This window comes from Scyliorhinus torazame, chromosome 4 (assembly GCF_047496885.1).
Source record: "Scyliorhinus torazame isolate Kashiwa2021f chromosome 4, sScyTor2.1, whole genome shotgun sequence".
NCBI lineage: Eukaryota > Metazoa > Chordata > Chondrichthyes > Carcharhiniformes > Scyliorhinidae > Scyliorhinus > Scyliorhinus torazame.
Window position 1 is genome coordinate 60,981,144 of NC_092710.1, and position 18,591 is coordinate 60,999,734.

General features: G+C 47.8%; 1 protein-coding gene and 1 non-coding gene across 2 annotated transcripts; both read right to left on the bottom strand.

Annotated features, from left to right (window-relative positions):
* Positions 1 to 527: 527 nt before the first annotated feature.
* On the bottom strand, positions 528 to 10,940 carry LOC140411366 (probable G-protein coupled receptor 139). The gene is made up of 2 exons (XM_072500485.1): positions 10,874 to 10,940; positions 528 to 1,438 (listed from the first exon to the last, which is right to left on the bottom strand). Exons 1-2 carry the CDS (start codon positions 10,938 to 10,940, stop codon positions 528 to 530), a joined length of 978 nt encoding a protein of 325 aa, XP_072356586.1.
* A 4,975-nt stretch (positions 10,941 to 15,915) lies between these two features.
* On the bottom strand, positions 15,916 to 15,989 carry trnai-aau (transfer RNA isoleucine (anticodon AAU)). The gene has a single exon. It is a non-coding gene; the product is annotated as a tRNA-Ile (tRNA).
* Between the last annotated feature and the right edge of the window lie 2,602 nt (positions 15,990 to 18,591).

Here is an 18,591-nt window from a genome sequence, read left to right on the forward strand (position 1 = left end):
ATATAGCTCACTTGGGAGCAGCCAAGGCACCCAGTCATATCCATCCGATCAGACGTCAGACTGAGACACTGGTGCGGTCAGAGGCTCGACCTGGAGTGTTTCACTGATGCTTCCCCAGGAGTGAAGCCGCATAGCCATTTCCACCATCTGATTTGTAGAAGGAGAGACGGGAATTATTGGCAACAGGGAATGGTAAGTGTCATGACTCCGAATGTGTTGCCAGCAATAAATTGAGTGATAATTAACGGTCACGTGAAGATTACTAAACAGATTGAATGTTGTTTTCGCAAGAACCGGATGTGAGGCAAAGAGAATTGAACGAGTTGCAGTGAAGGACTGATGGTGACTGTACTTTATCTTCCTGTAATTTTGTGGTCACTATGGCAGTCGCCCTGCACCTTTTTCATCCAAACCTCCAGCGGTTACCTCTTGCTGCATATGTACTTTCTTTTGTGGTCCTATTGGGAGTCTGGGATAAATATTACATTAATAAACAGGTAATAATGCAATTTAGCTCAGGCCTGGTCTCAGTTCGTATGCTTATGGATTATTTGAATAATAACAGTAACTGGATATTTTACAGCCTGCTTGAGCTGTTCTCTGAACTTGGATTGAGTGGCTCCATAAATAAATGTGTTTGTGCAGCAGCTTAAATTCCGCAGCATAAATCCGACTCTTTGAAATATGAATTCAGCCTTGCTGTAGTCCCGGGTATTTGCTCCTGTAATGTTATAATATAAGAAATCTACGACGTGTACCAACCACAGAAGAATGAAACTGCCGGATATAGTGAAGAGTAAAATCACAGACTTTCTTCTGCTTTCCATCTCTGGATCACTGTGATTTTCTCCTTTACTCTGGGCCCTCAGTCCCTGACGGACCCGGTTACTAACTAAGATGTGTCTCACTGTCAGAGTGTTGAGCAATAGGATAAAAGTGAATGGGAGCAGTGGGGTTAAAACATAATCAAACCAATCAAATACTACCCATGCTGGTTCCGTGTAATAGCTTGGCTTTATATAACAGAACCATGGTACGTTGTTGATTATCTCTCCAGGCTCCTGTGCAAAGTAGTACGGAATGCCCTTTACACAGAGCAGTCCGCAGGTTGTTGCGAGAACCAAAGTCGCAGTTTTCTCGGTGCAAAATTTTGTTTTTAGCTTCTGACAACAAATAGCCACAAATCTATCAAAAGTGAAAGTAACAGTAAACCAGACCGAACACTCTGTCGTTGCACGACGCAGGACATTGATAACACTGCACGCATGTGTGATGAGAAGAAAAGATCCCGGGAAATAATAATAAATGATCCGCCACATTATAACTTCAGTAGTAATGAACAGTAGATCTGCCGTTGCCATGGCCACTAAGTAGCGAGTAGTGCACGTGGAGAGACCACATTTCCCCTGGGACAGGATCACAATCGCAACCAAATTAACTGTAAGGCAGACAATGGGCAAGTGAATAGAACTGACAGATAAAACATTCACTGTGACAGAATGGGCGAAACATTAATATTAAAAGATGTTTGGTTTGCGTACGAGGTCAAAATGTTCAAAATCAGAACCCTGGCTTGAATTCACCTCCTACCCACTCACATTTGGGTTAAGATGAGTTTAGATAAGGGGAGTGCACACCAGCGCACACAAGAGGGCAGTTATCGACTGAAAGATTTTAATGAGGCTGGAAATCTGTTTAAACCTGATGGACAATTTTAACTCTGTGAAATTGCCCCCCCCCCCCCCCCCCCACCCTAGACTATATTCCGTCCGATATATAAAAGTCATATGATATTGGCCAATCCACTCCTTCTGTTCAATAACTGGAATTGGTTCCCATGGATAAGAAGCCCCTTCCAGCACCATATACTCTTGAGTGTGGAACCCCTTTCTCCTATAATCTGAGCTATCCCCTGCACACAGATCATCTCAGGACCATTCTGTAGCAGGGGATGCGACCCTCCCCAGGAATGAACGCCTTCTATCAGAGTTCAGCCCGTTTTGGACCTCAATGTTTAATTCCCATTTTTGTAATGGAGCAGGCAGCCCTCGTGTTTTTCCCATGTTCCTCATGTCACTGAACGTGTGTCTGCACCACATGGACTACGAACTTTCAAGGTCCAACTCACCTCTATGTTCTCAAAAGAAATTGACCACAGAGTAATGTGCTTTTCAGTGAATGGCACAGCATATGAATCGATAAAAGAAACAAATGATTTGGGAATATAAATAGGCAAAGCCCAATATTAATCCTATGTCATATGATGTAAGATAACACTTGGCCCACAGATTCTCAAGAGCCTGTTGGGACGGGTATGATAATCGGCATTAAAACATGAAGTATTAATATTTGGTGTAACTAACACACAGATATTTTGAGTACAATAGCAACGCTATTCAGATGCTTCGCTCTCTGCAGGTAGATAAAAACCGTCTTTATTGCAGCAGTTCGTCTGAAAAACAAACTTAACTTAATTAAACCATAACGAAAAAACACAACTGTCCATCTCCTTTGCAATCTATAACAGCTATAAAAACGTAGGCAGCGCCACGGAATTGAGTCACTGAAGATTTTCGTAATATAACAAGCTCCTTCACTACAGTTAGTCACCCACATTCAACAACACCCTATCGTGACAGGAACTCCATGAAGAAATATGACCACGAGGGTCAGGTATTCCATGCTTGTTGGAACTAACGCTAAGCACATTTCAACAGATACTTATTTCCAGTAATGCATTATACTGAGATTATGTATTGCAACGAAGTTGGTGATCTTTGTTCAATATAAATATACACTTAGAGATACTCCAACTTAGACCCTTCCTGGGAGATTAGGCTGCACTGAGTTCTGAATACACCGTACAAGCTGCTGCAGGAAATGTAATAGCTTCAAACTGCAAAGAGAGGTGCTTATGAGCCCAGGTATATTTCACAATAATTCCTGACCACTCAAATACTGAAGCAGCCCCTGTCCAAATGCAACAAGACCTGAACAATAAGCAGAATTTGGCTGACAAGTGACAAGTAAAATTTACGTCACAGATGTGCCAGACAGTGACCATCTGCAACAGGAAATGATCTAATCTTCGCTCCTTGACATTCGCAGAATCACAGAAAAATACAGTTCTGAAAAAGCCCTTCGGCCCATCGGATCTGCACCGCCGCATGAAAGGCACCTCATCTGCCAATCCAAACCCATTTGCGAGCACTTGACCCATAACGTCAAATGTTAATACCTGCCAAGTGCTCATCCAGGTGCTTTTTAAAGGATACGAGGCAACATTCTCTACCACCCTCCTCGGAAGTACGTTACAGACCGTCACCACCGCCTGGTTAAAAACGTTTTTCCTCAAATGCCGCCTGAAACTCCCGCCCCTCACCTTGAACTTCTGTCCCCTCGGAACCGGCACTTCAACTGTTGCCCATCTACCCTGTCCGTTCCCCGCACAGTCATATACACCTCGATCAGATCGCCCCTCAGTCTTCTCTGCTCCAGCGAAAACAACCCAAGCCGATCCAAACTGTCTTGGTAACTTCAGGGTCTGGACTTCCGGCAACGGCGATGTACTGAGCAGTTGCACATCAAGTGGCTCCCCCCCCCCCCCCCCCCCCCCCCCCCGCGCACCAGCAAAATAGCCACTTTTCATCGGAGATTCGCCACCAAAAAAAACTCCTTCGCCCAACCTGAGTTAAACAGGTGAGGGCGGCGGGGGTGGGGGTTGGGGGTGGGGGGGGGGGAGGGAGGGGTTGTCAGAGAGAAAGGGAAAATACCTGGAAAAAGACAGTCCAGGGTCCGAGCAGAGACCAGGAGTGGAAGGAGCCTGGAGCAGAAACAAACGGACGAGCCAATCAGTGCTTGAGGCGACGAAGCCCAAGATCCACCGGAATGAGAAGGGCAGACCAGTCGCACACAAAGCCCCCCCTCGGGGTGGGGGGGGGGGGGGGGGGGGAGGGGTAACTGGATGAGGTTCTTCTCGGAAACACTAAAGGAACAAAAACAATAAACGAAAGTGGATACCCAGGCAGCGGTGAAGGGTGCAGTAGCCGAAGCCCAGAGACGCATGCAGCTCGCCCTGGACATAGCTGAAAAGAGACTGGAGGCCCAAGGAGCGACGATCATAGAACTGGAAAGGGCCGCGACGGACCAGAGTGACTGGATCGATGCCCTGAAAAAGAGGTGACGAGGCTGGACGTGACAAATGAAAGGTAGAGGGCCAAGATAACCGGTCGGGGTGACAAAACTTGTGCATCCTGGGCCGAGCAGAGGGGATCGAATGTAGGGACCCCTCAAACTGTGTGGTCCAAATGCTGGGCAACCTGATGGGCAGGTAGACCCTTCCTCGCCCACCAGAAATAGACAGATCACGCTGGTCGCTGGGACCAAAGCCGAAAGCCAGGGACCAACCAAGGGCGGTGATAGCGAAATTACACCCTGCCAAGACCGGGAGAGTCCTGCGCTGGGCCAGGCAGTCCAAGAACTGCAGCTGTGAAGGACACAGAAGTAGAATTTCCAGGACATTGGGGCTTGCCTGGCCAAGCGTCTTTCCGAATTGAACAGGGCAAAGGGTGCGCTGTACAAGAACGGCGTACGTTTTGGTATGCTGTACCCAGACAAGCTCTGGGTCACATACCAGGGCAAGGAACATTTCTTTACAGCCCCGGCAGAGGCAGACAAGTTCTTCACGGAATGCGGGCTGGAGCAACGACAACAAGCGAAGCGATGAGGAGCCCACTGGAACAATCAGAAATGCGGCAATGGGCTGCCATGGGTGGGGGGGGGGGGGGGGGGGACAGAGATGAACCTCTAACCCTAACACAACCTGTACTACCAACAGCAAGCCACCACCTAGGAAACCGCTTTATGCAGGAGATTGTGGCCTCGTTCAGGACACCAAGGGTAGCGACAGAGGGAAAGCAGAGTGACACTCAAGAAAAACACAGGATCAGACGGGTATGGGACGGGTAGGAACTTCAAAGCGCTGGCGTGGAAAAGCAGGACAGTAACTTAAGGGAGGGAAGTCACGTGACGAGCAGGATAGCTATCGCCGGGACCCCTGTCGCGACCCCCAACAAGAACTAACTAATTATGGCGTTCATGTGTGTGTGTGTGGGGGGGGGGGGGGGAGTGGAGGGGAGGAAGAATGCAAGGATCGCCACAAAGGTCCTACAGCAAACGAAATCCAGGGGGACTAGCTCACCCAAACCTGCAGTACTACCACTGGGCAGTGACAGAGAAAGAGTAATGGGATAGATAAAGGAACCAGAAGCCGAATGAATGCGCACGGAGGAGGATTCCCGCAAGGGGACCTCCCTCCGGACCCTCGCCATGGCGGCAGTCCCATCCCCATCCAAGAAGTACTCAAACTTGGTGATGGTGGCAACACTCCAGTCGTGGAACCAGTTACGACAACAGTTTGGCCCAAGAAAAATGCACGATAAGACCGTCACCTGCAACAGCCATAGGTTTAGGCCGGTACTCACAGACGTCTCCTTTAAAAGGTAGAATGACGTTTCGACCAACGGCAGGGTCACAACACTGGATGAACTAATTGAAAGATTTCAACTAGCTGGCGGCAGCGAATACAGGTACCTGCAGCTTAAAAACTTCCGATAGAAGGAAACAAGGACATATCCATGCCGCCACGACAGTCACTACTAGAAGAATTACTGGACGCAGACATTTTAGGCAGAGGGAACTGTAGTAACATGAACGGACGACTGATGGACAGGGCCGATGCCAAACTGGACGTGACAAGGGGGAAATGAGAGGAAACACGAGGTTCGAAATAGGGTAGACCTATTCCCGAAATAGGGAATTGCTAATTTGGGCTAATCATGGATTTATTGAAAACTGCTTCCCTGGATTAAATGGAGGAAAGTTACCATGACCATGCAGACACGTGGGCTCATGATGGAAAAGCGGCGAACGAGGGATTCCGCCAATCCAGATAATTCATGGCAAGTGGAGCAACATAGTGGACGTGACCATCCTGTGGAAATTGTTCTCTCGATGTTCACAATCAGGCAGCTGTAATTTCTAAATATGAAAAATTATCCCTTTTCGTCCAAGAGTCTTGCGTGTCCAGGCAGTTTTTCTTCATCAGCTTCCGAATCGGCTGTTGTCATCCTGAATTTTCAGTATGTCTGTTCGCATCTGTGCATTCGTCCGGTCTTTTTAAAATCAGGCAACCAGTGCCCAGAACAGATTATGCAGGGTGATCCTTGCTCAAGGTGGTAGCTAATAAGCACTGTGATCGAGTGGGAAAGCAGTTGAACCTTCTACCGGGCACTGTGCACCTCTGAACGCTCCGAAGGGAACTCGGGTATGAAGCAATTCCGTCATGGTCTGGACATGCCAGTCGTGGGCGAAACTAGGAGGCAGAGGCTGGAAGCACCATTTGATCAGGGAGAAGTAATGGAGAGCATTAACACCATTCAAGGGAAAAGGCGCAGGGACCGGATGGATTCCCAGCCGTCTTCCACAACAAATGCACTGCAGCGCATTTGTGGGAGAAGTTAACAGACTCCATAGCAAGAAGTTTCCTGCCTCCAACCGTGGCACCAACCACAATCTCGCTGATACCTAAGAAAGACAATGTCCACAGCAAATGTGAATCTGACAGACGCATCTTGCAGCTCAATATGGACGCGAAAATAATGGCAAAAGTCCTGGCCATGCGAATGGAGAACTGCGTACCAGAGGTGTTAGGTGACAGCCTGACGGGTTTTGTCAAGAACAGGCAACGAACAACGAAAATCAGACGCCTTCTGAACTTGATATTGACCCCATCTAGGGAGAGAACACCAGAAGTGATCATTTTCCTGGATGCAGAATAGGCATTCGACAGAGTCGAGTGCAAGGAGCACATAGTACTGTATTCGGTTGGATTTGGAACAGGGTTCATCTCCTGGGAGAAACTCCCGTGCACAGCCTCATGGCGAACGTACATACCGCACCACCAGCTCTCAATACTTCCAGCAGCAAAGGGCATATGGGCAGGGATGTCCGCTCTCCCCACATTTATTCGCCCTGGCAATTGAGCCGCTAGCGATCGTCCATCAGAATGGCAAAAAATTGGAAGGGGATTCAGAGACGAAACAGATGGTTACTCTATGCGGATGGTCTGTTCCTCTAGGTCTCAGACCCGCAAAAGAGCATGGAAGGGGTGACGAAGCTCCTGAAAGCGTTTGAAGCCTTCTTCCACTACAAACGCAACCTGAGCAAGAGAAATATTCCCGGTATATCCGAAAGAGAGATGGGCAGAGCAGGAAGGGCTGCCGTACAGGCAAGCCCAAAGCAAATTCCGCTACCTGGGATCCAAATTGCCCATGACTGGACACAAATCCACACACCGTACCTGACTAGCCCGGTAGAAGAAGTAAAAAAGGACCTGCAGAGGAAGGACGTACTCCCACTCTCCTTGGCGGGAGGTTGCAGATGATCAAGATGAATTTGGGGGTGGGGGGGGGGGGGGGGGAGAGGAAGAATCCAAGGATCCCCAAAAGGGTCCTCTACAGAAAATAAAATATGGGATGCCTGGCCTTCCGAAACCAACAACACTACCAGTGCTGCCACAGCAGGGAGAGTGAGGGGATGGGCGAAGGGGCCATAAATATAATGGGTGAGGATGGAGGAGAGTTCCTGCATGGATACGTTCCTCCGAGCCCTCACAAGAACAACACTGCTTTCTCCGCCAGCCAAACACTCAGCAAGCACAGTAGTAATACCACACTCTGGACATTGAACCAACTGAGACAGCACTCCGTTCTACCGTGGCCTCCATCTGCAGCAACCACGGTTCGTGCCAGTCACGATGAATGCCACATTAAACAGATGGAGACAGGACAGAGGGACAATGACAGTTAGGGACATCTACACAGATGACACACGAGCGACGTTAGTGGAACTGATGGAAAGTTTGCAACTGCCCAAGGGGAATGAACTGAAACACTTACAAATCAAAAACTTCCTCCACTATCTCAATGTTAGAGGAACTGTTGGACACAGGCGACGTAGGTGGGGGACGTGCGGGGACTTGTATGGGCAACCTTTAGGGGAGACGCGCTGCCAGCTGGAAGACACACAGAACAAAATGGGAGGAAGAACTACGGGTGGAAATAGCATAGAGGCTCTGGAGCGAAGCCCTGACCTGAACAGGGCGAACTCCACCTAATAATAATAATAATAATCTTTATTTTCACAAGTTGGCTTACATTAACACTGCAATGACGTTACTGTGAAAAGCCCCTAGTCACCACATTCCGGCGCCTGTTCGAGTACACAGAGAGAGAATTAAGAACGTCCAATTCACGTAACAGCACGTCCTTCTGGATGTGTGGAAGGAAGCCAGAGCACCCAGAGCAAACCCACGCACACACGGGGATAACGTGCAAACTCCACACAGCCAGTGATCCAAGCCTGGGAATCGATCCTGCGACCCTGGAGTTGTGATCAAAGAGTGTTATCCACTTTCCTACCGTACCACCACTCACTCCATCCCAGATAGAATTATGTAAATAGGACCAGTGGACGAACCAAGCCAATGTGCTTGCAGAAGGAGGGCTGGAAGATGGTCGATGTTATCTGGGTACTTTTGCATGTATGGCTACCTTCTTCCTTTTTCTTATTGTACTGTCACATGTAAACAAATTGAAACTCTAAAAACAGGGTAGAGACTCTGGAGCGAAGCACTTCACAGGGTTAACTCCACCTCCACATGCGCAAGACTTAATCTAACGCAACTAAAAGTGGTACATAGAGTCAACTTGGCCAGAGCCCGAATGAGTAGGTTCTTCCCAGAGGCGGAGGACAGGTGCGAACGATGCCAAGGAGGCCGGGCCAACCAGGCCCACATGTTCTGGTCTTTCCCCAGACTTGTCGGGTACGAGACAGCCTTATTCAAGCCAATGTCCACAGTAGTGGAGGGTGGGCAACAACGGAGTAGAACCAGGTCCCAGGTTCGATCCCAGCTCTGGGTCTCTGTCCGTGTGGAGTTTGCACATTCTCCCCGTGGTTGCGTGGGTTTCGCCCCCCACAACCTAAAGATGTGCAGGGTAGGTGGATTGACCACACTAAATTGCCCCTTAATTTGAAAAAATGAATTGGGTACTCTAAATCTATTTAACAAAAAGAAATGTAAATAACACCAGGGGCACCACCCAGGTCCCCCTCCCACCCCTGCAGAAGTCCTATCTTGTATGTACTTATACTGTGCTCTGTATAACACAAATAATAAAAACATTTTTAAAAACTTAAAGTTCCATTCCAGGCATCATCCTGGTGAAACAGCTCTGTACCCGCTTCATTGCAATCACATACTTCCTTCAATGTGGCGACCCGAACTGCACACAGTACTCCAGCTGTGGTATCGCCAATGTTCTATATGACTCCAACATAACTACCTTGCTTTTGTAATCTATGCCACGACTGATAAAGACAAGTGTATCATAATTCTTTTCCACCACCCTATTATCCTACCTTCAAAGATCTATTTACCAATACGCCAAAGTCTCTTTGTTCCTCGGGACCTCTCAACGTGGTGCCATTCATTGAATATTTCCTTGTCAAACTGCTCCTTCCAAAGTGTAACAGATGACACTTTTCAGGATTAAATTCCGTCTGACACGTTTCTGCCCATTTGACCATCCCATCTATATCTTCTTGTAACCTAATACTCTCAACCTCACTGTTAACCACCCTGCCTATCTTTGTGTCATCTGCAAACTTACTGATCCTACCCCCCACATAGTCAACTAAGTCATTTATATAAATGACAAATAATTGGGGACACAGCGCAGATCCCTGTGGTACACTACTGGGCACTGGCTTCCAGTCACGAAAACAGCCGTCTGCCATCGCCCTCTGTTTCCTACAGTTCGGCCAACTTTTAATCCACCTTATCATGTTCTCCTGTATCCAATGTGAATTTGCCTTCTTTATAAGTTCCCATGTGTGACCTTGACAAATGCTTTGCTGAAATCCATGTATACTACATCAACTGCATTACCTTCATTGAATGGCATTGTCGTCATTGAAACTCCCATTATCAGCATCCTGGGGGGGGGGGGGGGGGGTACCATTGGCTGGAATATTACCTGGAATAGCCATATAAATGCCATGATTACAAGAGCAGGTCAGAAGGTAGGAATCGTGGCGAGTACCTCACCTCCTGACCCACCAAACCTTGTCCATAATCTGGAAGGCACAAGTCAAGGGTAGAATGGAAGGCTCTCCTCTTGCCTGGATGAGTGCAATTCCAACAATCCTCAAAACCTCCGACAGAATCCAGTACACAGCACTGGCTTGATTGCTATCCCTTCCACAGGATGGAATCCATTCAACACCGACGCAAAAAACAGGAGTGTGTACCTTGGACTGGTGGACTGTAATAACTAACCACAGCTTCTTAGACAGCACTTTAAAAAATCACGGCCAGTTCCAGCTGGATGGACGAGAGCAGAAAATACATGGGAACACCGCCATCTGGATATTGCCCCTCGAGTCGCTCACCATTCTGCCTTAGAATTATATCGTCTTTCCTTCACTGTCTTTGGGTTAATATCCTGGAACTCCCTCGCTAAGAGCCCTGTGTGCGTGCCTACACTGCATGGACGTTTGCGGTTCAAGAGGCAGCTCGCCACCACCTTCCCATGACCAATTACCGATGGGCAATGGTCTTGGCAGACCTAGCAAAGCCCATATTTGGCGAGTAATTTAAACAACACATATTTGCTTCAGTAAAACAATATCATTGATTGGGTAACTGTTTTACGGTAAGCACAATATCAGGATGCAACACCATCAGTAAGAGAGTAAACCAAAGACCAGCACACATACAGATTTAAATAGCCTCGCATTTATGGCCACTTACCAGGAACACCAATAACAGCAAGAGTAGTGTAATATATTTTCATCACATTATCAATTGGATAATGCATTTCGTGTGTGAAGTGCTCTGCTCCTTCGTGCTGCAAACTATGATCTGTCGAACTTTACGTCAATATATTTTCACAGCCTTTATTTATACCCCATGGAAATTCCACGGGGATACTGAGATTACAACATTGTTCATTTACATAAATAAATCAGGTTACAGCAGAGAATTAATGTTCTGTTTTGACAGAACACATTTGGTGATGACACTCTATTGTTTAATTCTGATCACAATAAATAAGTTTTAAAATAGGAACTGTATTCTAGTAGCAATGGTTCTATTCACTCACAGCCATCAGTTCCGTTACGAAATTTGATGCTGTTTCAGTGATGTCCTTTACTTTACTGTGATCATTAATAACCAAACGCCAAGTGTCTCTTTCAGAGCTGTTTCACTGATTAAATGATTAAAAACAAAACAGCAAAAAGCCCGTTTTCCTTTTTGTCTTCATTCTTTGTCTCTGGGATTCAAACTTTTGTGAAATTCTAGTCTTATAAGGCCGCTAGTGCTCATTAAAATGTGTATAACCGTGAATGCATTGCGCAGAAGAATCACATCAAATGGTACAGCCGGTGTTTGGGAAGGCAGTGGCGTGGTGGCGTAGTTGTATCGTCACTGGATTAATAATCCACAGACCCAGAAAGAGACCTGGAGATTGGATCCTGGTACAGCACATGGTGAAATTTGAATCCAATAAAGGTTGGAGTTAACAATGATCATGAAACCATTGTCAATTGCCGGAAAATCCCATCTGGTTCACGAATGCCCTTGAACGAAATCTACCATCATTACCTTGTCTGGCCGCCATGTAAATCCAGATGCAGATAAATTGTAATGCCTCTTAAATGCCCTCCGAAATGGCGGATTGTTCTGGATGGGCAATGAATGCTGGCCCAACCTGTGACGCTGTCCCGTAAATCAATTTTGGATGAGTTGAGCATCTTGATTTCCAACTTTATTTTTAATTTAGAGTACCCAATGCATTGTTTCCAATGGAGGGGCAATTTAGCGTGGCCAATTCACCTACCCTGCACATCTTTGGGTTGTGGGGGCGAAATCCTGGTAAACACGGGGGGGGGGGGGGATCTTCAAATTCCAGACGGAAAGTGATCCAGAGACGGGATCGAACCTGGGACCGCGGCGCCGTGAGGCAGCAATGCTAACCACTGCGCCACCGTGCTGCCCTCTTGATTGATAACTTAAAATGAGAGAACCAAACGTTGTTACTTTCACAAGACTAAATAAAGGGGTTTGCGTGCTAATATGAGCCTTTAATACACAATGCCAGGTGATGTTATTTATACAACCAGAGCGACATTTTTTTCGGTGAAATATTTACTTTTCAGCTTCTGTCAATAATGCGTACAAATCAGCCAAACAAGTGAGTGACGGTGAACCAGACCGAGCAGTCATATGGAAGATGGCGTAGTCATTTCATTCATTAATGAAAATCATGAAATGAAACCATTGGACTTATATCAACAGAGGGGTGAGCTTACCGACGATATAATCAAACCCAGATATGGATATCAAGTCGGAAGTAGTGCTCGGGGAGATTGCACTTTTCCAAGGCAGGATAAACATTACTCCTAAATTAAGTGGAAGGTAAAGCAACAGAGTTCTAAAAGGATTGACGACCTATTGCGAATTTCATTAGGTATTGAATTAATCGTACACAAAAGAACAAATGAGAAAGTATGTTACACTCTAACTGTTGTACTCAATGTTAATCATAACCCCTTACTTTCTCCTTTCTTCACATAACTATAAATAATCTATACATTCTAATTTCTAACGAAGGGTCGTGAACTTGAAGCATTACCTCTGTTTGTCTCTCCAAAGTTTCTACCAGAATTGACAAGTAACTTCAGCATATATGTTTTATTTTCAATTTGTAGCATTAACAGCAGTAGCTTTTTTGGAAAAGTAAAAAGTTGGAGTGACTGGGGAATTTAAAACCTGGAATAGGTATAACGAAATTTAATAATTTTAAAACACTGTTTGGAAATGGGTCCATTGAATTGCTCGCTGCGAGTTAATTTAAACTAATTTGGGCTAATGATGGATTTATTGAACACTGGTTCCCTGGATTAAATGGAGGAAAGTTACCATGACCATGCAGACACGTGGGCTCATGATGGAAAAGCGGCGAACGAGGGATTCCTCCAATCCAGATCATTCATGGCAAGTGGAGCAACATAGTGGACGTGACCATCCTGTGGAAATTGTTCTCTCGATGTTCACAATCAGGCAGCTGTCATTTCTAAATAGGAAAAATTATCCCTTTTCTTCCAAGAGTCTTGCGTGTCCAGGCAGTTTTTCTTCATCAGCTTCCGAATCGGCTGTTGTCATCCTGAATTTTCAGTATGTCTGTTCGCATCTGTGCATTCGTCCGGTCTTTTTAAAATCAGGCAACCAGTGCCCAGAACAGATTATGCAGAGTAGAGACCCGGAACTGGTCCGGACTTTGGGTTTTTTGTCTGGAATTCAAGTCCATTAGGTCACTTCGCCAAAACCTTGCTCAAGGTGGTAGCTAATAAGCACTGTGATCGAGGGGGAAAGCAGTTGAAACCTTCTACCGGGCACTGTGCACCTCTGAACGCTCCGAAGGGAACTCGGGTATGAAGCAATTCCGTCATGGTCTGGACATGCCAGTCGCGGGCGAAACTAGGAGGCGGAGGCTGGAAGCACCATTTGATCAGAGAGAAGTAATGGAGAGCATTAATGCCATTCAAGGGAAAAGGCGCCGGGACCGAATGGATTCCCAGCCGTCTGCTACAACAAATGTGCGGCAGCACTGCAGCGCATTTGTGGGAGAAGTTAACAGACTCGATAGCAAGAAGTTTCCTGCCTCCAACCGTGGCAACAACCCCAAATATGTGGGGTGGGGGGAGGGAGGGTTGAGGGGGGGAATCCAAGGATCCCCAAAAGGGTCCTCTACAGAAACTAAAATATGGGATGCCTGGCCTTCCGAAACCAACAACACTACCAGTGCTGCCACAGCAGGGAGAGTGAGGGGATGGGCGAAGGGGCCATAAATATAATGGGTGAGGATGGAGGAGAGTTCCTGCATGGATACGTTCCTCCGAGCACTCACAAGAACAACACTGCTTTCTCCGCTAGCCAAACACTCAGCAAGCACAGTAGTAATACCACACTCTGGACATTGAACCAACTGAGACAGCACTCCGTTCTACCGTGGCCTCCATCTGCAGCAACCACGGTTCGTGCCAGTCACGATGAATGCCACATTAAACAGATGGAGACAGGACAGAGGGACAATGACAGTTCGGGACATTTACACAGACGACACACTAGCGACGTTAGTGGAACTGATGGAAAGTTTGCAACTGCCCAACGGGAATGAACTGAAACACTTACAAATCAAAAACTCCCTCCACTATCTCAATGTTAGAGGAACTGTTGGACACAGGCGACCTAGGTGGGGGACCTGTATGGGCAACCTTTAGGGGAGATGCGCCGCCAGCTGGAAGACACACAGAACAAAATGGGAGGAAGGATTACGGGTGGAAATAACATAGAGGCTCTGGAGCTCCTGACCTGAACAGGGCGAACTCCACCTAATAATAATAATCTTTATTTTCACAAGTTGGCTTACATTAACACTACAATGACGTTACTGTGAAAAGCCCCTAGTCGCCACATTCCGGCGCCTGTTCGAGTGCACAGAGAGAGAATTAAGAACGTCCAATTCACGTAACAGCACGTCCTTCTGCATTTGTGGGAGGAAACCGGAGCACCCAGAGCAAACCCACGCACACACGGGGATAACTTGCAAACTCCACACAGCCAGTGATCCAAGCCTAGGAATCGAACCTGCGACCCTGGAGTTGTGATCAAAGAGTGTTATCCACTTTCCTACCGTACCACCACTCACTCCAGCCCAGATGGAATAATGTAAACAAAACCGGTGGACGAACAAAGCCAATGTACTTGCAGAAGGAGGGCTGGGAGATGGTCGATGTTATCTGGGTACTTTTGCATGTATGGTTTCCTTCTCCTCTTTTCTTATTGTACTGTCACATGTAAACAAATTCAAACTCTAAAAACATGTAATATAATATGGGAAATCAATAATAACCAGTTGGGGTGGGGGGAAATTGGGTGGGGATGAGGGGCATATTGAGGGATTAGTTTACATTGATGTGGGGAGAGAGTGTTGGAGCGGTTATTCCTCTTATTGTTCGGTTTCTGTAAACTTTGTACAAGAAATCATTAAAATTCCAATACAAATATTAACAAAAGTCACACTAATTGAAATACCAACGCATGCGTGTTAATGGCCCCAGAATGGGTGGAATGAAGCATTCAAAAGCAACGCAGCCGAGTTGAGAATCTCCGAGTTCAGCTTGATGATGTCTGCCAAAGGAGATCGCTGTTTGCCCCTGCCATTGCAGTGACAGCAACTGAGATCGCACCAGGGAGCGAATGTTAGAACATCGAACATACAGTGCAGAAGGTGGCCATTCCGCCCATCGAGTCTGCACCGACCCACTTGAGCCCTCACTTTCACCTTATCCCCGTAACCCAATCACCCCTCCTCACCTTTTTTGGGCACGAAGGGCAATTTAGGATGGCCAAACCACCGTTGCGGTGTCTGCACGTCTTTGGACTGTGGGAGGGAACCTACGCAGACACGGGGAGAACGTGCAGACACCGCACAGACAGTGACCCAGCAGTGAATCGAATCTGGGTCTCTGGCGCTGTGAAGCCACAATGTTATGCTGTGACTGTGATATCGTCCTGCCCTAAAATAAGGTCACCGATAAATGGATGCTGGGGAAGATTTGACAAACATGTGATGGAGCACAGGGCACTTTTTAAAAAAGTTGGTACTACAGATTTTGCCATGATTTTATGCTTTCATCAAACAGGTTTTCCAATGATTTTCTATTTTCCAACATTCGTTTTTCAGCTCGCTGTTTTAATCTAAAACCGTGCATCGACGAAACGTCTGAAGGCACTGCTGAGATTTGAACTCAGAATCACCTGTTTATTAAACAGGCGCTTTAACCGACTAAGCCACAGCGCCGATTGTTATCCAATCCGCTGGCCTGAGACGCGTTTCTGTTTTTTGCGGGAGTCATTCCATTCGTGATATCTTATCAGAGTGGACCTAGGGGTTACAAAAAAATAATTAGGAAGCCTGGGTGTTAGCTGGAAGACGGTGCAGCCATCAATAGTTTCGCAGAGGAAAGGCGGATACAAATGTGATCAGATGGAGGAACATGCATGGTATCTGGCATGGTGGCCAGGAGGGGAGCAGGAGGAAATCTGTGTGGATTTTGTTTTTTCACGTTATTTCACAGGACATCAGTGTCACTGGTTACTCCCGCATTTTCGTTGTACATCCCTAATGTGAAGAGGGTTTTGAAGGAAACAGCTTCAAGTGGCTTCAAGTGATGGCATGTCAAATTGAAGCGTAGGTTAGGAATGGGTTTGTAATCTAAGAGGGGCATGAAAAGCAATATTTTTAACATTAAGGAAATAGGTGTCCACGAACTCATTGTACCTGGTTCAAAAGCAGCAGCTTCACAACACAAATGAAAATAATTTGAAAGCAGATTCAGAAGGGTGTGGCATTGAATTAAATTGGGACTCCAAGAATTCTGAGGAATAGCCAGTACTTTGTTTAAGGTCGCCCTTGTCGGTGGGAATGGATAATAGAATCATTGTTTACATGCGAATAAAGAAGAAATCTCATTCAGCACACAGGCTGATGGAAATGGGTGCAACACACCTATTGCAGAAAGGCTGGGGTAATTTGGAAGCCTTGTAGAACTAGGATCGTAAATGGCTGGCGAGAAGCGCGAAATAAGGCGAGAGGCATAAATAAGCAATTGAAGCCACAAGGGCAGGGGACACAAAACCATGACGGACGGCATTCTCTGTGGGCCGACGGCGATGTCTGGAAACGCGATTGGGTGGAGAATCTGTCGTGAAGCGAAACTCCCGGCTGGTGCCGGGCGCCCACCAGAATGCTATGCTCCAGTGCGTCAACAGCAGCGATCTACTCCGCTGCGGGGGTGGGGGTGCGGGGGGGGGGGGGGGGGGGATCTTCAAGTCTGCGGTGCAGCGCGAAGTGACGGGGGTGAACAACGGATGGCCTGATACCACCACCACCCCCGCCCGGCGTACCCACGTTCATCAATCGATGGCCTCTATTGCCGCAGCCTGCAAGACCGCCATCTTGCTGCCCACCTCACTGACCGCCATCAATGGCACATGGCCGTGCAGTGGCACCGGGCATATGGGTTCCCGCACCACACCGCCTCCATATTTCACCCCCAACCCTCCACTACACCAACTTCCCTCCCCAACTAACTGCCACTCGACGGCGGAGTAGCACGTGGCCCACCAATGGCAGCGGCTGCAATAGCCCCTGCAGGAGGGCACAGGATCGGTGCGTACCACTGGCATGGGTACCGCCGGCAGCAGAGGCGGGTGACCGTGCCAGAGGTCCCCATGGTGCTGGGCACCGACTGGATAAGGGGCATGGAGGGAAGTGTGCCAGGGGGCACGCCTGGGGTGGTTTTGCGGATGGGGAAGGGAGGTGCAGTGCAGCCTGCGGCCACGATGTAGGGCCTGGTCGGGCACGTGGGTACGGACAATGCTAACATATCTGGCTTTCACCCCCAGCAGTCAATGGACTTCGGAAAGCAACGAGGAATGGTGGTATTCATCCTGTTTTCTGCTAGCCTGGGGGATGCACTGAGGCAGTACGAGCTGGAGATGTTCGGGATGTTGGAGATGGACCCTGCTACATTGGATCCTGTCCCAGTGGAACAGGAGGCAGCCGGTGAGAATGGGGAGCTGACCGCCCAACAGGCCGAGCAAGAGGTGGGAATAAGGCAACGCATGAGACCTCGAGTGTTTCACAGCGCTTGTCGTTCGAGGACATGGCAGACCGGTCATGCTGTCGAAGACTCTGGCTGAGTAGGTGGACAGTGCAACACGTCTCCCAAGTCAGGATGCCGACAGCAACACGGGGGAATGTAAGAGGATACCTGCTCCTGGTGGCCGTCAAGGTGATGGTCGCCCTGAACGTTGACGCCACGGGATCCCTCTAGGCGCTGAGTGGGGACCTAACCGGCATCTCACAGGTGCATTCATGCCGTCATGCTGGCCCTAAATTCCGGGGTGGCACAAATAGATCAAATTCGATGTGGACCATTCCTATCAGGTTGCCCAGGCAGTGAGTTTTGCCATCCTCGCCAACATGCCCAGGTCCAGTGGTGATCGACGGGATGCAAGTCCCTAATGAGAACCATCGCATGACAGGCCATTCTTTATAAACCTAAAGGGATCCACTTGATGAACCTGCAGCTGGTGTGTGACATTAGATGCACATCTTGCACGACTGCAGTTGGTACACGGGAAATGTGCACCCAGATTTCATGCAAGAACACTCGACGGTTCCCGTCTTCTTCGCGAGATACCCCCGGCTGAAAGTTTGTCTTTTGGGCAACAGGGTTTAGCTGCTGCAGCAGTGACTGACGACGCCTATCCGGAAGCCCCAGACTGTCAGAGAGACCATGCAGCGACCAGAGTCCTGATCGAGCAGTGCTTTGACGTCCTCAAGATGTAGTTCAGTTCCCTGCACCGTTCTAGAGGAGCCCTCCAGTATAGCGATG